The sequence below is a fragment of the Hyperolius riggenbachi genome, chromosome 5 (genome assembly GCF_040937935.1).
Source record: "Hyperolius riggenbachi isolate aHypRig1 chromosome 5, aHypRig1.pri, whole genome shotgun sequence".
NCBI classification, from domain to species: domain Eukaryota; kingdom Metazoa; phylum Chordata; class Amphibia; order Anura; family Hyperoliidae; genus Hyperolius; species Hyperolius riggenbachi.
The window spans coordinates 184,475,361-184,497,759 of record NC_090650.1 but is presented as its reverse complement, the minus strand read 5'-3'; the positions used below and the strand labels follow the sequence as shown (position 1 = coordinate 184,497,759).

Here is a 22,399-nt window from a genome sequence, read left to right as displayed (position 1 = left end):
AATATTCTTCAAACCCACCTCGGGTTCTCTTTAATGCAGGAAGAAGTGAAGGCAAAACTAAATAAATAAAAAATAGACAAGGCACCTGGCCCGGATGGCATGCATCCTCGGGTCCTAAGGGAATTAAGTTCAGTTATAGATAAACCCCTTTATCTTATCTTTTGTGACTCTCTTTCAACTGGCAGCGTTCCAGTAGATTGGCGTACAGCACACATTTTTCCATTATTTAAGAAGGGCAAAAAATCAGATCTGGGAAATTATGGACCTGTAAGCTTAACATCAGTTGTTTGCAAACTATTTGAGGGGTTACTAAGAGATACTATACATGACTTCATAGTAGAAAATAATCGTATTTATCAGCATGGGTTTACTAAAGACAGGTCCTGTTTGACTAACATGCTCAGCTTTTATTGAGGTAGTGAATGCTAATGTGGATATTGGGAATGCTGTAGATGTGATATACTTGGACTTTGCAAAGGCCTTCGACACTGTTCCCCACAAAAGTCTGGTGCAAAAGTTGAGGAATCAAGAACTGGGGAAGAGTCTGTGCATGGATAGGAAACTGGCTAATGGACAGAAAACAAAGAGTTGTGGTCAATGGATTATACTCAAAATGGGTGACTGTTAGCAGTGGGGTCCCACAGGGGCTGTACTGGGTCCAGTGCTCTTCAATGTATTTATTAATTACCTAGTAGATGCAGTAGAAAGCAATGTTGCTATTTTTGCAGATGATACAAAATTGTGCAGAATCATCAACTCTCAGGAAGATAATGACATATTGCAACAGGATCTGGATAGGATGGCTATATGGGCACATAAATGGCATATGAAATTCAATGTTGAAAAATGTAATGCATTTTGGTCGTACCAATGGTCTAGCACCATACAAAATAAATGGGATACAGTTGGGGATATCAAACTTGGAGAAGGACTTAGGAGTACTCATTGACAACAAGTTAAATAATCATATTCAATGCCAAGCCTCTGCAGCTAAAGCTGATAAAATTTTGGGATGCATTAAAAGGGAAAAAAAAACTTGAGATGCTAGCATAATATTGCTCCTGTTTAGCTCTCTAGTAAGGCCACATCTGGAATATGGAATTTAGTTCTGGTCACCACATTACAGGAAAGATATTGCAGTTTCAGAGCAGGTGCAGAGACGAGCAACAAAATTGATATGTGGGATGGAAGGTCTCACTTACCAAGAAAGGTTAGATAAACTGGGTTTATTTAGTCTAAAGAAAAGACGCCTTAGAGGGGATCTAATTAACATGTATAAATACATCAGAGGGCAATATAAAAGCTTGACGGTGAGCCTTTTGTCCCTAGTCTTTCTCAAAGGTGTCCTGCTCCCAATATCCTTGCTTCAGTTCACCCAGTAAGGCCGTTTTTTCCACTACATGCACAATTTTGCTATATCACCAGCGGCACTTGATTTATGAATTGCTGGGCACTACACAGGAATTATTGGTATTTTTTGCATCTTGCACTGTGTGTGTTGTTCATGCATCTACATCCCCACAGCATTTTTCTCGGGGGGCTGCGGATAAACGCGACTCCACACACACTGCTCATTTGATTTATTATTTGTCTTTGCAGGTGGTATTCATTTATTTCTACACTTTTATTGATGTTCAGGCACTTTTTTTGTATTTACATTGCAGGTATTTTGTAGCATTTCAGGCACTATTATAGACAGACCTACTTTTTCACATATTAGTGTGTGTATGTGTACGTGTATATGCATGCATGTATATATGTATACATATATATTTTTTGATCAAGTACTCAGGAATTCTTTGCACAAACATTTGCACTTTTTTCTTCTTACCTACTGGGCATTTATTGTAATTATTGTTGCTTATACACTACTATGTAACTAGGCACAGAATTACCAATTATATTTGGTTTTAATTGGGAGATTTTATGTCTCATTTTTAATTGTTTTTATAACTGGTATGTACCTTTGTGACCTTAATAAAGAACTTTTGATATGTTTTGCAATTTATGAGTGGAGCTCGCTTTTGTGCTAACTTAATTAATATTATATTGCGACCCATATTGGTCACCTTTTTTTCAGTTTAATGTACTCCAATTGGCGTTTGTCACAGGTTATTCAAAACCTGAGGTGACGTCAGCTCCTCACGTCCCTTTTGCATCTTCCCACTACGCTCATGCACACAATCCGGCAGATTCCTGTTTGCACTCCTAGATGTGTCTCATACGTCGCACGTCCCCTACCCGGGCCAGAGAAAAATAAAAACAGTAGCTATTTTAAAAATCGAAGGTTGTGGAACTCCGCTCAAACCTCCAACCACCGACAGTGCAGGGCAACAGGCCGCTCCGACCCAAAATCCAAGGCAATAGAAAGTGAAGTCTGCACGATGTCGGTATGGTCAAACCGGCTTTATTGTATCAAACACATGGGCTAAAAACAACACCAAATGCTAATTTAAAAATCGTTAGAGCGGCGAGGGACAAATGTATGAGCATATTATGGCTATGGAATGCTGTGTCTAATAATAATGGCACATCTACTAAGTAGAGGGTATAAGGGAGGGGAGTATGTAAATTAAGGTGTTCGGATACAAAAAGGCTTGGCTGAGAGCGTGACCTTTAGCCCCTGATGAGTCATGTGATGACGAAAGGACATGCACGCTAAACCAGCAGACAGGACAGATGAGCGGGAAGCAATAATCCACCCAACAAGTGATATAGAAATGCTGTAAAAAAAAATTTTAATGTACGGGCAATACTGGTTTTAGGATGTTTTAATAAATAGCAGTTTTACACTATTCTGCCCTGTTTTGAGTTTGCCTACAGATTTGCCCATAAGAGAAAACCCTGGTGGCGAGTACAGACTGGTGGTGGACTCTGCTTCCATCTTTTGCACTGGCTCTTAGGCAGAGTGTATTCACACAAAAGGGTGACATTGCTTATGGTCTGAGACAGATTACACTATGAGGTTTTATATGTTTATTTAAGGTGTATCTTAGGATAATCCATAGGAGAGAAGGAAATATTCTGACGATTGAGTGCTGCTGGATAGTGGATTTGGGTTTAACCACTTGAGGACCGTGGGCTTTACCCCCCGCAAGGACCAGGCACTTTTTTTCCATTCAGACCACTGCAGCTTTCACGGTTTATTGCTCGCTCATACAACCTACCACCTAAATGAATTTTGGCTTCTTTTCTTGTCACTAATAAAGCTTTCTTTTGGTGCTATTAGATTGCTGCTGCGATTTTTACTTTTTATTATATTCATCAAAAAAGACATGAATTTTGGCAAAAAAATGATTTTTTTTTAACTTTCTGTGCTGACATTTTTCAAATAAAGTAAAATTTCTGTATACATGCAGCGCGAAAAATGTGGACAAACATGTTTTTGATAAAAAAAAAAACCATTCAGCCTATATTTATTGGTTTGGGTAAAAGTTATAGCGTTTACAAACTATGGTGCAAAAAGTGAATTTTCCCATTTTCCAGCATCTCTGCCTTTTCTGACCACCTGACATGTTTCATGAGGGGCTAGAATTCCAGGATAGTATAAATACCCCCCAAATGACCCCATTTTGGAAAGAAGACATCCCAAAGTATTCACTGAGATGCATAGTGAGTTCATAGAAGATATTATTTTTTGTCACAAGTAAGCGGAAAATGACACTTTGTGACAAAAAAAAAAAAAGTTTCCATTTCTTCTAACTTGCGACAAAAAAAATATGAAATCTGCCACGGACTCACTTTGCTCCTCTCTGAATACCTTGAAGTGTCTACTTTCCAAAATGGGGTCATTTGTGGGGTGTGTTTACTGTCCTGACACTAAATTGTAAGCACCCCTGTAAAGCCTAAAGGTGCTCATTGGACTTTGGGCCCCTTAGCGCAGTTAGGCTGCAATAAAGTGCCACACATGTGGTATTGCCGTACTCAGGAGAAGTAGTATAATGTGTTTTGGGGTGTATTTTTACACATACCCATGCTGGGTGGGAGAAATATCTCTGTAAATCACAATTGTTTGATTTTTTTTTACACACAATTGTCCATTTACAGAGAGATTTCTCCCATTCAGCATGGGTATGTGTAAAAATACACCCCAAAACACATTATACTACTTCTCCTGAGTACGGCGATACCACATGTGTGGCACTTTTTTGCACCCTAACTGCGCTAAGGGGCCCAAAGTCCAATGAGTACCTTTAGGATTTCACAGGTCATTTTGCGACATTTGTTTTCAAGACTACTCCTCACGGTTTAGGGCCCCTAAAATGCCAGGGCAGTATAGGAACCCCACTAATGACCCCATTTTAGAAAGAAAACACCCCAAGGTATTCCGTTAGGAGTATGGCGAGTTCATAGAAGATTTTATTTTTTGTCGCAAGTTAGCGGAAATTGATTTTAATTGTTTTTTTTCACAAAGTGTCATTTTCCGCTAATTTGTGACAAAAAAATAAAATCTTCTATGAACTCACCATACTCCTAACGGAATACCTTTGGGTGTCTTCTTTCTAGAATGGGGTCATTTGTGGGGTTCCTATACTGCCCTGGCATTTTAGGGGCCCTAAACCGTGAGGAGTAGTCTTGAAAACAAATGTTGCAAAATGACCTGTGAAATCCTAAAGGTACTCATTGGACTTTGGGCCGCTTAGCGCAGTTAGGGTGCAAAAAAGTGCCACACATGTGGTACCGCCGTACTCAAGAGAAGTAGTATAATGTGTTTTGGGGTGTATTTTTACACATACCCATGCGATCGCGCCGCCCATGCCCCTACAAGGACCGTCGCCTCTGTGCATGCGGCGGTCCTTGCGGGGTCCACTTCCCGGCCGCCTCTGTGCGTTGCTTGGGCGGTCGGGAAGTGGTTAATAAAACGGACTTGGTGGTCTAAGGACAGAGCGACCAACTGATTATTAACATTAAGCATAAGCTGATCCATTCAGATCATAGGAGATCAAGCGCAGCATTGTGTGGGTTTGAATAGCACTGGAAAGATTGGGCACAAAAGAGGCGCACTGTGAAGTTATGGCCACATATTTGTGAGCATTGGGAAGCTGAGGCACAAAGAGTACTTGGAAGCTGGAACACTTTCACATACCATATGATCAGTGCACAAGTTAGATAACTTTATTATTATATAGTGCCAACATCTTCTGTAGCGCTGTACATAGTACAAAACACATATTGTGGAACAAATATACTTGAGAAATTCAAGACATTGTACAGTCATGACATTCAATAGTAGAAATACAAATACATACATAGTTAATGTGTAGTTTGAGAGATCTCTAAAGTTGGTACATGTGCATATGGTAAATTACAGCAGTGTGAGAAACACTATGAGGAGGTCCCTGCCCTTGTAAGCTTACAATCTAGAGGGTAGAGGGGAGGAAACAATAGGGAAGGAGACTCGGGGGTTAATAGGTGGGGCAGTGAACCTTTAATGCTACCTATAGCAAATTATAGGCTTGTCTGAATAGGTGTGTTTGCAGAGTACGTTTGAAGGTTGGTGGCAGGCAGGATTTTATGAAGTTTTACTATTTTACTGTCTCTTTTACACTTCCAGTTGCTAAATGGACAATTGGTATTCTACCTGTATCTTGTTTCTTCAGGCACAACTTATACATGACAGGAATACCGCAGCACATTCAGTGGTAATGGACAAATCAAGTACTGCTGCACCAGAAAAAGTGCAAATGACCTGGACAAAAGAAAAACTTATTGCAGAAAAACATAAAATCAAGGAACATAATGCAGCAGGCTACAGGGATTTATTTAATATGAAACCGTAAGTATCTTTAAAATAAAATTTCTAATACTAGCCATTCCATAAACTGATGAATGAAAGTATGAAATGATTCAGGCCCACCCTACATGCATTCCATTCAAAGAGAAAGTGTCATTACATCATTACATTGCAATAAAGTAACCATTCATAATTGGTTATGTACAGCCACAAAGATGCAAACATTAACCACTTCCCTACCACAGGTTTTTCCCCTTAAAAACCAGAGCATTTGTCACCTGTCAGCACTCCTCCCATTCATTCCCCAATAATTTTATCACTACTAATCACAACTAAATGATCTATATCTTTTTTTTTCGCCACCAGTTAGGCTTTTTGGTGGTAGTATTTGTTTTTAGTAATTACTTCATTTTCTATGCATTTTAAAGAGAAAAAGAGAGAAAAAAAAGAAAAAATACACTATTTCTCCATTTCCATCCATTATAGTTTTAAACTAAACAATGCTATCATGGGTAAAACCCACACATTTTATTTGTTAATTTGTCCTGGTTATCCCAACATTTAAATTTTGTTCCTAGTACAATGTGTGGCGACAGTATATTATTTCAAAATAAAGGTGTATTTTTTCTGTTTCTTAACTTTTTATGAATGATCACTGCCATTGGCTTTGGCAGCAATCATTCACTATTTTGGGCACTCTGATTGGCTGGAGGGAACATTGTTCCCTCTTACCAATCAGAGCCCGGTGGGTGCCCATACGTGCGCGTGCACGATCGCATGCAATAAAGGTACTTATTTTGATTGATCACAGCCATTGTCTTTGGCTGTGATCATCCTTTACTGGGGGGGGGGGGGGGGCCTTCACTGGCTTTAGGAAACACAGTTCCCATCCACCAGCGGCTTGCCGGAGTTGTGGCCACGCTTGCGCACGCATGCGCGCTCTCAATCGCGCCCGCGATCGCTACAAAAACTTTTTGTATTTATTTTTATGGATGATCGCTGCTGCTGCCTTTGGCAGCGATCATCCTTTAGTGGGGGCAAAAATAGACTTTTGGGAACAGAGTTCCCATTTCCCAACAGCTGGCCGACGAGACGGCCCCTCGTGCACGCGCGCGATCGCCCGCACTGAAGCAAAACAGAGCGGTACGTATATACACGGCCCTGATCTGCAGGTGAACTTTACAGGGGCGTGTATATATACGGTGGTGTGAAAAACTATTTGCCCCCTTCCTGATTTCTTATTCTTTTGCATGTTTGTCACACTTAAATGTTTCTGCTCATCAAAAATCGTTAACTATTAGTCCAAGACATAACATAATTGAACACAAAATGCAGTTTTAAATGATGGTTTTTATTATTTAGTGCGAAAAAAAAACTCCAAATCTACATGGCCCTGTGTGAAAAAGTGATTGCCCCCCTTGTTAAAAAATAACTGTGGTTTATCACACCTGAGTTCAATTTCTGTAGTCACCCCCAGGCCTGATTACTGCCACACCTGTTTCAATCAAGAAATCACTTAAATAGGAGCTATCTGACACAGAGAAGTAGACCAAAAGCTAAACATCCTGCCAAGATCCAAAGAAATTCAGGAACAAATGAGAACAAAAGTACTGTAATTGAGATCTATCAGTCTGGTAAAGGTCATAAAGCCGTTTCTAAAGCTTTGGGACTCCAGCGAACCACAGTGAGAGCCATTATCCACTAATGGCAAAAACATGGAACAGTAATGAACCTTACCAGGAGTGGCCGGCCGACCAAAATTACCCCGAGAGCGCAGAGAAAACTCATCCGAGAGGCCACAAAAGACCCCAGGACAACATCTAAAGAACTGCAGGCCTCACTTGCCTCAATTAAGGTCAGTGTTCACGACTCCACCATAAGAAAGAGACTGGGCAAAAACGACCTGCATGGCAGATATCCAAGGCGGAAACCACTTTTAAGCAAAAAGAACATTAAGGCTTGTCTCAATTTTGCTAAAAAAACATCTCAATGATTGCCAAGACTTTTGGGAAAATACCTTGTGGACCGATGAGACAAAAGTTGAACTTTTTGGAAGGTGCGTGTCCCGTTACATCTGGCATAGAAGTAACACAGCATTTCAGCAAAAGAACATCATACCAATAGTGAAATATGGTGGTGGTAGTGTGATGGTCTGGGGTTGTTTTGCTGCTTCAGGACCTGGAAGGCTTGCTGTGATAGATGGAACCATGAATTCTACTGTCTACCAAAAAATCCTGAAGGAGAATGTCCGGCCATCTGTTTCTCAACTCAAGCTGAAGCGATCTTGGGTGCTGCAGCAGGACAATGACCCAAAACACACCAGCAAATCCACCTCTGAATGGCTGAAGAAAAACAAAATGAAGACTTTGGAGTGGCCTAGTCAAAGCCCTGACCTGAATTCTATTGAGATGTTGAGGCATGCTAGAAACCCCTCAAATGAAGCTGAATTACAACAATTCTGCAAAGATGAGTGGGCCAAAATTCCTCCAGAGCGATGTAAAAGACTCGTTGCAAGTTATCGCAAACGCTTGATTGCAGTTATTGCTGCTAAGGGTGGGCCAACCAGTTATTTGGTTCAGGGGGCAATTTCTTTTTCACACAGGGCCATGTAGGTTTTGAGTTTTTTTTCTCACTAAATAATAAAAAACATCACTTAAAACTGCATTTTGTGTTCAATTATGTTATCGTGGACTAATAGTTAACGGTTTTTGATGAGCAGGAACATTTAAGTGTGACAAACATGCAAAAGAATAAGAAATCAGGAAGGGGGCAAATAGTTTTTCACACCACTGTACGTACCAGAAATCCGGAAGTGGTTAAATAAGCAAAGTAGGGAACTCACCCCTACACCATTAAAAGGCTCTTGGTAACAAAGTAGTATAAATGAAAAAATCATGGTGCATAAGAATGATCACCATCATCCATTACACCAATATAGTAAATATAGACAGTGTCTTGACATATTTTGTGATCACTTATTTTGTCAACGGAGAAAATAATATGTATAATGTAATTTGTTGGCTAGCCCAACAATAATTAGACAAATGAAGCTCAGAGACCAATTAAAGACAGGGGAGGTAGAGGATGGAGGGAAAGGAGGAGGATGAAAGTAGGAGTAGAAAACAATTATAGGGATAGAAAAAGTAATTGGAACTCAAATTGGCTTGGTAAGCTCCGTGACCCCTAACACAGGTGAATCCAATTATGAGAAAGAGTATTTAAGGGGGTCAATTGTAAGTTTCCCTCCTCTTTTTATTTTCTCTGAAGAGTAGCAACATGGATGTCTCAAAACAACTCGCAAATGACCTGAAGTCAGATTGTTCACCATCATGGTTTAGGGGAGAGATACAGAAAACTCTTAGATTCCAGCTGTTTCCACAGCTAGGAACATATTGAGGAAATGGAAGACCACAGGCTCAGTTAGGGCTAGAGCTGGTTGGATTGGAGTGGAGACTGGCTAAAATGGAGTCCCTGAAAGCAGGTAAAAAGTTATTGCTTATTTGCCATCATGCTTGATGAGAAGCATCACTTCCCGGCAGCATGCAAAGGGCAATTCGATTAGGGGAAAACAACTAGAGATAACCCGAACGGCTCACCGGCGAACGGTTCCAGGCGAACTTCCGGTGGTTCGCGGACTTTTCCGGAAGTTCAGTTTGCCCCCATAGTGCACTATTAGGGTCAACTTTGACCCTCTACATCACAGTCAACAGGCACATTGTAGCCAATTAGGCTACACTCTCTCCTGGAGCCACTCCCCCCCCCCCCCCCTTATAAAAGGCAGGCAGCGCTGGCACACTTGTGTGCCTGCATTAATTAGTGAAGGGACAGCTGCTGGCAGACTCTCATAGGGAAATATTAGTTAGGCTCTTGTAGGCTTGTTATCTTGCTCCTGGCTGATTGTTATTGCTAAAATAGCACCTCTCAACAGCTCTTTTTAGAGCTAATGTTCTCCTGATGTGGTTTTTTTTTTTTGTGTTGCCCACTGACTGCCTACCTACCTATACTGGGTCTCCTACCTATGCCTAGCTAACTACTGTGGCACCTACCTATGCCTACCTACCTATTCTGGGACTCCTACCTATGCCTAGCTAACTACTGGGGCACCTACCTATGCCTATCTACCTATACTGGGACACCTACCTATGCCTAACTACCTATACTGGGACTCCTACCTATGCCTAGCTAACTACTGGGGCACCTACCTATGCCTATCTACCTATACTGGGACACCTACCTATGCCTACCTACCTATACTGGGACTCCTACCAATGCCTAGCTAACTACTGGGGCACCTACCTATGCCTATCTACCTATACTGGGACTCCTACCTATGCCTAGCTAACTACTGGGGCACCTACCTATGCCGACCTACCTATACTGGGTCTCCTACCTATGCCTAGCTAACTACTGTGGCACCTACCTATGCCTACCTACCTATTCTGGGACTCCTACCTATGCCTAGCTAACTACTGGGGCACCTACCTATGCCTATCTACCTATACTGGGACACCTACCTATGCCTAACTACCTATACTGGGACTCCTACCTATGCCTAGCTAACTACTGGGGCACCTACCTATGCCTATCTACCTATACTGGGACACCTACCTATGCCTACCTTACCTATACTGGGGCACCTACCTATGCCTACCTACATACAAGATAATAAGGTTGTTGGTTCATTGTGGACAGACCAAATTCGATCAGGTTGACACTCGGTCACTGTTGTTCTGTCATTCAGCTACCTCAGCCCGACCATATGGGCTTGAAAACCGCCATGGCCTGCACTCTCGCCATGGTGCGCACCAGTCCAGCACGGCCATTACTACACAAACAGATGTTTGCGGTGCATTACACAGTGAGTTTGGTGTGTCAGTGTGAAGCAGAACTCTAATTACACTCCCTGATTGATGTATACACATGCAAGATGTTTTAAAGCACTTTAGGCCTGCAATTTAGCATTCAATGTGATTTCTGCCCTTAAAACGCTGCTTTGCATCAAATCCAGATTTCCCCCCCGGGACTTTTGGCGTCTATCTCACGCCGCCATGCCCCGCTCCAGGTGTTAGACCCCTTGAAACATCTTTTCTATCACTTTTGTGTCCAGCATAAGTGTTTCTAACTTTCAAAGTTCGCCTCCCCATTGAAGTCTATTGCGGTTTGTGAAAGTTTGCGCAAACCGAACCATTCGCGGAAGTTCGCGAACTCGGTTTACGAACCAAAAACAGGAGGTTCGGGCCATCTCTAAAAACAACTCACTAGAGATTAAATCACCCAAGCAAGTTTTTTCCTTTGCCCTGCCGGGTAAAAAGATATTTAACCCATCACATAACTTTTCAATTCGCCTGCACTAGTGCTGGCGAGTTCTGCAATTGGGTACAGCCCCTATCTTATTTTCTGTGATCCTGTCAAGGGAGTCCATTACATATAACTGGCATACAGCTGTCGTCTTTGCATTTATTAAAGAAGGAGAAATTAAAACAGAACTAATAAACTGTACATCTGTAAATTTAATGAGTTGTGTGTAATCTGTTTGAAGGTGGATGAAATTATGCTATACAAAATTATATAGAACAGAGTAGTCTAAAGTAGCTCAACCAACATTGGATTACTAAAGATAGGTCTGGCCTGACAGATGCATACATTTGAAAAAGGCGCCTGTTTAGGATAGTGGTAATAGAATATCCAAGACTGTACAACAAAACAATACCAATATTCCACTAAATTCATATACTAAAAGTTAGCCCCAACCCCCCAATCCTGTGGGCGTCCAAGCTTAACCCTCTTCTGGTGGTTGCCTAACATTATCCCCCCTCCGGTGGGCAACTAACCTTCACCTCCTCCCTGCCACCACCATACTCAAAATGGCAAACGGTTGCTTATAGGGACTTGGGGTCAGCATGGAGTTTAATTCTGGTGGCTGGAAAGTGTAATGGTTAAGGGCTCTGCCTCTGACACGGAAGACCAGGGTTCGAATCTTGGCTCTGCCTGTTCAGTAAGCCAGCACTTATTCAGCAGGAGACCTTAGGCAAGTCTCCCTAACACTGCTACTGCCTATAGAGCGCGTCCTAGTGGCTGCAGCTCTGGCGCTTTGAGTCCGCCAGGAGAAAAGCGCTATATAAGTGTTTGTCTTTTTGTTTGTCTTTAATATACTTAATAAAGACCGCTTAGATGGAATGGGATGTATCTTTGCCATGTTTGCATTATCAGTGTACAGCAGAATGGTGACATTTTACAGAAGGAACATGATACCATGGTTATGCAGTAGATGACATTTAAAGTACGGTAGATACATTTTAGGTCACACATCTTGGCTGTACCAATGGCATATTACTGCAACTCGTAGCTTTAGACCTCCAAACTTTGTATGGCCTTGATATTGGCTTAAGGACACAGAGAACTTCAAGGAATGGGTTTCCATAGCCGAGCAGCTACTGTACATCCAAAATTGATATCACCAAGTGTAATGTAAAGTGTCAGATGCAGTGGTGTAAAGCATGCCACCAAGAGCCTGACTGCTCTGTGCAAAAGTATAAAGTTTGGAGGAGGTGAGATTTTGTGGGGTTGTTTTTCAGAGGTTGGGCTTGGCTCCTTAGTTTCAGTGAAAGGAACTCTGAATGCTTTAAGATACCAAAACATTCTGGACAATTTCATGCTTCAAACTTTTATGGGATTGGTTGGGGGATAGTCCTTTAACTGCACACAAGTGCACAAAGAAAGGTCCATATACAGAATTATTCAACAGTTAACAGAATAGCGACATATTAGAGAAAGATCTCATCAACATGGTCATGTAGGCAAGCATATGGCAGATGAAATTTAATGTTGATAAATGTAAATTCATGCACCTTAGATGGCATACATGTAAAAAAAGGCACCATGGTAATTTTGGCACCAGGGATAGACATTAGTTATTGGTAAATTATCGATATTCTACTGTTGAGCAGTGGCTAATTCCAGTTGTACAATATTGGTAATTTTGACCTATGTCTTACTATTGCTTAACCTCCCTGACGGTTCATTTCTTTCTTGATTTATGTGTCTAAAAGTAGTACATTTTTTTCAAGAATTTTAGGCCTCCAATTCTTAAGACTTAACTCACCAAAATATGTCAAAATAAAGATATTGTAAACATCCTGCGTGTAATAAAAGCCTGGAACACAAAATGATGTTGAAATAATTAAATTTAAAAATAAACTTTAAAAATACTGAAATGGACAAATAAGGGACCAAACTACAAGTACCTAATAGACCTCTCGCATATGGTATATTTTGAAACCAGGAACTGCACAGAGGACGACATCAAAATTCGGGCAATGGAATCTCAATTCCTTTTGGACTTTTTTTCCAGTTATCTCTTGCTGCAGCACACTACTTGGTTGATGCATTGTTTTTTGGAGTGGGTGGAATATATTCTATAAAGTGACGGCTAATTAACTGTTCTGGATTCACTACATAGGAGGCATGGCGCCCATCTCTGACATCTGCTGAGGTCAAGTATTTCACCCAGATGCACTCACAAACCCTCCAAATAAAGTCTGCATGTATTACTGGCCTGGCACTGCGTTGCTTGAAGAGAATGTAGGTATTCCACAGGCACTGTTCCAAGTGATGCATAAATATTTTTTTGTAGTACTTTCTATCCTGTACTGCAGGATAAAAATTAATCGCCTGGTTGGCTCTGTCCACATCGCCCATTGTGCTGTTGTAATCCACCATGACCTGAGGCTTTTAGATGTCTTTACCTCCTTTTGTTCTTGCAGTGAGAGTCGAGGTGTCATGGACTGTGCTCAGAAGACCGACATCCTTTTTGTCATGCCAGCAGAGTGCTAGCATTTCCCCCTTTTGCCAGAACCTGGGGTTGAACCTTGTGCCTTTGTCATTATACAATATAATGTTCCAGATATAACCGGTTGCTGACTCGCATAGCATACATGATTTGACAATAAAGTTTTGTTGCTTTGATGCTATATATTGTACTCAGCTCAGCCTCCTCTTATACAGTAGACCATCAGACTCTTGTCAATACTTTGGTCTCTCTGTGGTACATAGGTGCTTGCAAAGTTTAAGAGAATACATTGATACACCTCCCAAATTCTTTTCAGTGTTAGTGGTGGAGTCGGTGGACTCATGAAAGGTGTAATTGTTTGCAAAATGCAAAAATGTATTTATAAGACTGAAACAGTATTCATACTTAACCGTGGGGTAGCAGTAATTTTATTTGTAAACCAATAGCATTTTTGCTAGGGCTTCCACACCAATCCCTGCAGAGTAAAAAAAAAAGCCAAATGTCTTCCTTAGTGACCGGCTCCCATGTCCTGCTCCTTGAAAATCGCCTTTGTGGAGCAGCCAGTGGTTGCCTGGCATATTGATTTGTCTTCTTCACTATTTTTGTAAGGATTTTGTCACCCAGAAAGCGCTACAGGTAGACTAGAGGGTTGCACTCACATTCTACCTTCAGCCCAGGCTCTCCAGTAAATGGGTAATGTGGTGACGCTGGCGGAGCCTGGTTAGTGTCAATGGGGCACCAAACACATACCTCATTACCTCAGTGATGGAGTCACTGTTGCTCTTGCCATTGGAGTCAGTTCTCCAGGTGCATCGCTGTCACTCAAGTCTGCCAGTCACTGCAGATCAGTCTTGCTGTCCTCAAACTCCAACAGAGCTTGCGGTAAGAGACGTCTCCTAGAGGCCGATGCCATAGCAGATGTCAGGATGGCAGTAGTCAAAATGCCTAGCAGAAGTCAGGGCAGGGGACAGGCAGAGAGTAGTCTTAATCCAAACAGACATTGGAGCAGGCAGAGAGTAGTAAAAATCCAAGCAGAAGCCAGGGCAGGCAGCAGGCAGAGAGTAATCAAAATCCAAGCAGTAGTCGGTTCTGGCAGAAAGCAGAGTGTAGTCAAAATCCAGGCAAAAATCTGTAACAGTAAGGCAGAGACACTTTTAGCAGTGTCACTAAATAGCAGTTGGGAACCAAATTGTTATTTTGTATTGGATTCAATCTCGATTTACAAATTAGGCCAATCAATTTTTATTTTTTTAATTTCCTGCACAATCCCCCCTCCCTCCCATGATGTTCCGACGCAGATTGGCCGCTGGAAGATCCAAGAAGAAGAGCGGAGATGAGAATCCAGGTGATCAGGAGTAAAGATTCCTAGAGACCAGCAGAGCAGCGCAGGCATGGCAAATTGCAAACACTGCAGTGACAATGATCGCATAGGGATACATTAGCAACAGCTCTTTGCTGATTGCCGGCAGTCAGCAAAGCTTAAGTGTGAACCAGCCCTTTGTGCAACTTAATATCCCTGGCATCAGTAGTGGCAGCTAAAAATAAAGTACTCAATGGCAGGTGATTCCTCTCCTGTCCTCCAACGCTGCTCCCCAACCTCCACTTCTAGCTGCTAATCTCCCGCACTATGCTGACTGGCAGAGCAGGGCTACAGTAAAATGGTGGCCGGAGCCCAGCATTGGAGACACACATAGACTCCAGTGCTGGTCTTTGGACACTACTTTCCTATAGCCCTTCTGTCGGACCTCCGCCGAGAGTCTCGAAGCCGTGCCAGATGCTACACCTACACACCTGGGGATGAGATTTGCCATTTTGTCTGCAGTTCCTGGGGGACCTCCAGAGAGGTGCAAATGTAGCCCAAGGGGTCCACTGCTCTAGATGATTTGTGAAACTTTACATTGTAAACGAATTTGTAGACTAAATATAATTTTGCCTTCTTAAAGGAATTATCAGGCAAAAAAAAGTGTTTCACTTACCTGGGGCTTCTACCAGCCCCATGCAGCCATCCTGTGCCTTCATAGTCACTCACTGCTGCTCCAGTCCCCCACCGCTAGCTAGTTTCATTTTTGCCGACATCGGGGTCGGCAGGCCGCATTGCTTAAATTTTTTTTCATTCCCACTCGTGCAGGAACATTAACGCATACATTTTTTAGCGTTAGCGGTGTAAAGCTAATAAATTTTAGCGCTAGCGTTGCAAAAAGTGGCGAAAATTTGTTGCCGTTGCATCGCTAACGCTAAAAAATGTATGCTTTACTGTTCCGGCACCAGTGGGAATGCTAAAACATTTTTTTTGCCTGACAATTCCTTTAAAAGAGAAGGTATTTGTGGTAATAGAGCTGTAAGTAACTGTGGTTTTACCATGATGCATGACTCCCAAATATGCAAATCATCTCTTTATGCCCTTGAAAGCAAGGATTCACATCCAGAACCGCTGGTGTATAGTAAGCCTGTAGCTAAGCTAGGTGGTTCTGGGTCACCATGAGCTGTCTACTTATTCATCAGTACTGGTCCAAGTCCTCTCCCATATCAAGCCATATCAATCCATAACAAGCACTGATGAGGACCAATAAGGATTTGTGTGGCTCTGTAAAATGTATTAGCTACAGGCTCCCTATACACTAGCTGTTCTGGATGTGCAACCTAACTTTCAAGGGCATAAAGAAATGGTTAGCATATTTGGAAGTGATGCATCATGAGAAACCACAGTTGCTCACTTACACCTGAATTATCGCAAATATCATTGGTTACATAGTTATATGGGTTGAAAAAAAAAACATACATCCATTGAGTTCAACCAGAAAATAAAGTACAATACTAGCCTGCTCCCTCACATATTCTTGTTGATCCAGTGGAAGGCAAAAAACCCTTAAAAAGCACGGTCCAATTAGCCCCAAAAGGGAAAAAATTCCTTCCCGACTCCAGATGTCAATCAGATAAAATCCCTGGATCAACATCACTGGGCATTATCTAATAATTATAGCCATGGATGTCTTTCAACGCAAGGAAAGTATCTAAGCCCCCTTTAAATGCAGATATAGAATTTGCCATAACTACTTCCTGTGGCAATGCATTCCACATCTTAATCACTCTTACTGTAAAGCAGGGCTTTTCAACCCTGTCCTCAAGTACCACCAACCGTGCATGTTTTGTTGAAATCCACAGAGGCAGTTAATCAGCTCTGCTGAGACACTAATTACCTCACCTGTGAGTGTTTGTGGTTTTCTGCAAAACATGCACTGTTGGTGGTACTTGAGGACAGGGTTGAAAAGCCCTGCTGTAAAGAACCCTTTCCTAAATAAATGACTAAAACGCTTTTCCTCCATGCGCAGATCATGTTCCCTAGTCCTTTGTAAAAGCCTAGGGACAAAAAGCTCATCCGCCAAGCTTTTATATTGCCCTGTGATGTATTTATACATGTTAATTAGATCCCCTCTAAGGCGTCTTTTCTCTAGACTAAATAAACCCAATTTATCTAACCTTTCTTGGTGAGACCTTCCAACCCTCATATCAATTTTGTAGCTCATCTGCACCTGCTCTAAAACTGCAATATATTTCCTGTAATGTGCCAAGAACTGAATTCCATATTCCAGATGTGGTCTTACTAGAGAGCTAAACGGGCAATATTATGCTAGCATCTCAAGTTTTTATTTCCCTTTCAATGCATTCCAAAAGTTTATTAGCTTTAGCTGCAGCGGCTTGGCATTGACCCATTTTGAATAAGATCCATTGAGCACAACTTTTTGTTTTCTGTCCATTAGCCAGTTCCCTATCCATGCACACAGAGGCCTGGTGCACACCAAAAAATTCTAGCAGATCCGCAAAATGCTAGCAGATTTTGAAACGCTTTTTCTTATTTTTCTGTAGCGTTTCAGCTAGCATTTTGCGGTTTTGTGAAGCGTTTTTGGTGTAGTAGATTTCAGATATTGTTACAGTAAAGCTGTTACTGAACAGCTTCTGTAACAAAAACGCCTGCAAAACCGCTCTGAACTGCCGTTTTTCAGAGCGGTTTGCGTTTTTCCTATACTTAACATTGAGGCAGAAACGCATCCGCAATCCAAAATCTGCAGCAGCCCGGGAGTATGCGTTTCTGCAAAACGCCTCCCGCTCTGGTGTGCACCAGCCCATTGAAATACATTACCCTAGCGCATCCGCACCCGCAAGCGGATCGCAAACCGCAGCAGAACCGCTCTGGTGTGCACTAGGCCTCACTCTTCCCCAGTCCTTGCATCCTCAACTTTTGCACCAGACTTTTGTGGGGAACAGTGTCGAAGGCCTTTGCAAAGTCCAAGTATATTACATCTACAGGCAGCATTCCCAATATCCACATTAGCGTTCACCACCTCATAAAAGCTGAGCATGTTAGTCAAACAGGACCTGTCTTTAGTTAACCCATACTGATGCTGAGAAATAAGATTATTATCTACTATGAAGTCATGTAAAGTATCTCTTAGTAACCCCTCAAATGGTTTGCACACAACTGACGTTAAGCTTACAGGTCTATAATTCTAGATCTGATTTTTTGCCCTTCTTAAATAATGGAAAAATGTGGGCTGTATGCCAATCTACTGGAACGCTGCCATTTGAAAGAGAGTCACAAAAGATAAGATAAAGGGGTTTATCGATAACTGAACTTAATTCCCTTAGGACCCGAGGATACATGCCATCCGGGCTAGGTGCCTTGTCTACTTTTAATTTATTTAGTCTTGCCTTTACTTCTTCCTATGCTAAGTATTTAATATTAAAATTGTAAGATTGAGACTCTTCTGCATCTGTAATTTGCAACAGCGATGTTTCCCTTGTGAACACAGAGGCAAAGAAAGCATTTAATAACTCTGCCTTACATTGGTCATCCACCATTGAGTTCCCACCCTTATGCTTTAGGAGACCAATACAGTCAACCTTTTTTTTTTTTTTTTTTGAGTTGATGTACTTGTAAAACTTTTTTTTCGGTTAGATTTGATATCCCTAGCGATTTGTTTTTCAGCTTCAATCTTTGCCAGCCTAATTTCTTTTTTACAACTTTTATTGCACCCTTTATAATTGCTTAATGCAGCCTCGGTCCCCTCCTGTTTTATGACCTTTATAGACATTATTCTTTCGACTTCATTTTAACTCTAACCTTTCTATCCATCCATAGAGGCCTTTTTTAATTCCCAGACATTTTGTTTCCATATGGGATATAAATTATATAATTACTACAATATTGATTGAGAATAATTTTTAAAAAGTTTGCCATTCCCCTTCAGTGTCCTCCCCTTGTAGTACATTATTAGTATTATTATTTTTTATTTATATAGCGCCAGCATCTTCCGTAGCGCTGTACATAGTACAAACAAATAATGGGGAACAAATATACATAAGAAATACAAGACACTGTACAGTCATGACATTGAATAGAATAAATACAGATACATACATAGTTGATATGTAGTTGGTACATGTGCATATGTTAAAATAACAGCAGTATGAGAAACACTAGGAGGAGGTCCCTGCCCTTGCGGGCTTACAATCTAGAGGGTAGTGGGGAGGAAACAAAATGGAAGGAAACACAAGGATTAGTGGGTGAGCCAGTGTGCCTTCAGTGCTGCCTATAGTCCACCAAAGTCTTCTCCTAGTCCACCAAACTTAGTGCCTGCCTAAGTTGATTGAACTTTGCTTTTCTAGAATTCATAGTTTTAGTTGTCCCGCTGCTCAGCGACCTATCAGTCACCAGACTGACTGGTTTTAAGAAGGCAAAATTACATTTAGCATCGCTTTTTAATAGAGGGCTTTTTTGTCTCTTTAAAGGATAACTGAAGCAAGAAGGATATGGAGGCTGCCATATTTATTTCTTTTTAAAAAATACCAGTTGCCTAGCTGTCCTACTGATCCTCTGCCTCTACTACTTTTAGCCATATACCCTGAACAAGCATGCAGCAGATCAGGCGTTTCTGACAATTTTGTCAGAACTGACAAGATAAGCTGCATGCTTGTTTCTGGTGTTATTCAGACACTGCTTAAGCCAAATAAATCAGCAGGGCTGCCAGGCAACTGAGATTGTTTAAAAGGAAATATATATGGCAGCCTCCATACATAGCCCTCTTGCTTCTCCTTTAACCACTTGAGGACCGCGGGCTTTACCCCCCTTAAGTACCAGACCCTTTTTTTCCATTCAGACCACTGCAGCTTTCACGGTTTATTGCTCGCTCATACAACCTACCACCTAAATGAATTTTGGCTCCTTTTCTTGTCACTAATAAACCTTTCTTTTGGTGCTATTTGATTGCTGCTGCGATTTTTACTTTTTATTACATTCATCAAAAAAGACATGAATTTTGGCAAAAAATGATTTTTTTAAATTTCTGTGCTGACATTTTTCAAATAAAATAAAATTTCTGTATACATGCAGCACGAAAAATGTGGACAAACATGTTTTTGATAAAAAAAAAAAAAAACATTCAGCCTATATTTATTGGTATGGGTAAAAGTTATAGTGTTTACAAACTATGGTGCAAAAAGTGAATTTTCCCATTTTGTAGCATCTATGACTTTTCTGACCACCTGTCATGTTTCATGAGGGGCTAGAATTCCAGGATAGTATAAATACCCCCCAAATGACCCCATTTTGGAAAGAAGACATCCCAAAGGATTCACTGAGAGGCATAGTGAGTTCATAGAAGATACTATTTTTTGTCACAAGTTAGCGGAAAATGACAGTTTGTGACAAGAAAAAAAAAAAAAGTTTCCATTTCTGCTAACTTGTGACAAAAAAAAATTAAATCTGCCACGGACTCACCATGCCCCTCTCTGAATACCTTGAAGTGTCTACTTTTCAAAATAGGATCATTTGTGGGGTGTGTTTACTGTCCTGGCATTTTGGGAGGTGCTAATTTGTAATCACCCCTGTAAAGCCTAAAGGTGCTCATTGGACTTTGGGCCCCTTAGCGCAGTTAGGCTGCGAGAAAGTGCCACACATGTGGTATTGCCGTACTCAGGAGAAGTAGTATAATGTGTTTTGGGGTGTATTTTTACACATACCCATGCTGGGTGGGAGAAATATCTCTGTAAATGACAATTGTTTGATTTTTTTTTACACACAATTGTCCATTTACAGAGATATTTCTCCCACTCAGCATGGGTATGTGTAAAAATACACCCCAAAACACATTATACTACTTCTCCTGAGTACGGCGATACCACATGTGTGGCACTTTTTTGCATCCTAACTGCGCTAAGGGGCCCAAAGTCCAATGAGTACCTTTAGGATTTCACAGGTCATTTTTGTTTCAAGACTACTCCTCACGGTTTAGGGCCCCTAAAATGTCAGGGCAGTATAGAAACCCCACAAATGACCCCATTCTAGAAAGAGGACACCCAAAGGTATTCCGTTAGGAGTATGGTGAGTTCATAGAATTTATTTTTTGTCACAAATTAGCGGAAAATGACCCTTTGTGAAAAAAACCCAATACAAATCAATTTCCGCTAACTTGCGACAAAAAATAAAATCTTCGATGAACTCGCCATACTCCTAACGGAATACCTTGGGGTGTCTTCTTTTTAAAATGGGGTCATTAGTGGGGTTCCTATACTGCCCTGGCATTTTAGGGGCCCTAAACTGTGAGGAGTAGTCTTGAAACAAAAATGACCTGTGAAATCCTAAAGGTACTCATTGGACTTTGGGCCCCTTAGCGCAGTTAGGGTGCAAAAAAGTGCCACACATGTGGTATCGCTGTACTCCGGAGAAGTAGTATAATGTGTTTTAGGGTGTATTTTTACACATACCCATGCTGAGTGGGAGAAATATCTCTGTAATTGACAATCATTTGATTTTTTTTACACACAATTGTCCATTTACAGAGATATTTCTCCCACTCAGCATGGGTATGTGTAAAAATACACCCCAAAACACATTATACTACTTCTCCGGAGTACGGCGATACCACATGTGTGGCACTTTTTTGCACCCTAACTGCGCTAAGGGGCCCAAAGTCCAATGAGTACCTTTAGGATTTCACAGGTCATTTTTGTTTCAAGACTACTCCTCACAGTTTAGGGCCCCTAAAATACCAGGGCAGTATAGGAACCCCACTAATGACCCCATTTTAGAAAGAAGACACCCCATAGTATTCCGTTAGGAGTATGGTGAGTTCATCGAAGATTTTATTTTTTGTCACAAGTTAGCGGAAATTTATTTTTATTGTTTTTGTCACAAAGTGTCATTTTCCGCTAACTTGTGACAAAAAATAAAATCTTCTATGAACTCACCATAATTGTCATTTACAGAGATATTTCTCCCACCCAGCATGGGTATGTGTAAAAATACACCACAAAACACATTATACTACTTCTCCTGAGTACGGCGATAACACATGTGACACTTTTTTTGCAGCCTAGGTGCGCTAAGGGGCCCAACGTCCTATTCAAAGGTCATTTTGAGGCATTTGTTTAGACTACTCCTCACGGTTTAGGGCCCCAAAAATGCCAGGGCAGTATATGAACCCCACAAGTGACCCCATTTTAGAAAGAAGACACCCCAAGGTATTCCGTTAGGTGTATGGCGAGTTCATAGAAGATTTTATTTTTTGTCACAAGTTAGTGAAAAATGACACTTTGTAAAAAAATAAAAAATAAAAATCAATTTCTGCTAAATTTTGAAAAAAAAATAAAATCTATGAACTCGTCATACACCTAACAGAATACCTTGGGGTGTCTTTTTTTCTAAAATGGGGTCACTTGTGGGGTTCCTATACCGCCCTGGCATTTTACGGGCCCAAAACCGTGAGTAGTCTGGAAACAAAATGTCTCAAAATGACTGTTCAGGGGTATAAGCATCTGAAAATTTTGATGACAGGTGGTCTATAAGGGGGCGAATTTTGTGGAACCGGTCATAAGCAGGG

The 22,399-nt window shown here is 41.2% G+C and overlaps 1 protein-coding gene across 5 annotated transcripts in view; it reads left to right on the top strand.

The window, feature by feature from the left end:
* Nucleotides 1–22,399, top strand: part of SLC12A7 (solute carrier family 12 member 7) — a 715,067-nt gene that overhangs the window by 651,008 nt on the left and 41,660 nt on the right. For all 5 annotated transcript variants that reach the window (XM_068236473.1, XM_068236472.1, XM_068236469.1 and 2 more), the window contains one exon: nucleotides 5,601–5,776. In XM_068236473.1, coding sequence (XP_068092574.1) covers nucleotides 5,601–5,776 — 176 coding nt within the window. The remainder of the gene's footprint in view (nucleotides 1–5,600; nucleotides 5,777–22,399) is intronic.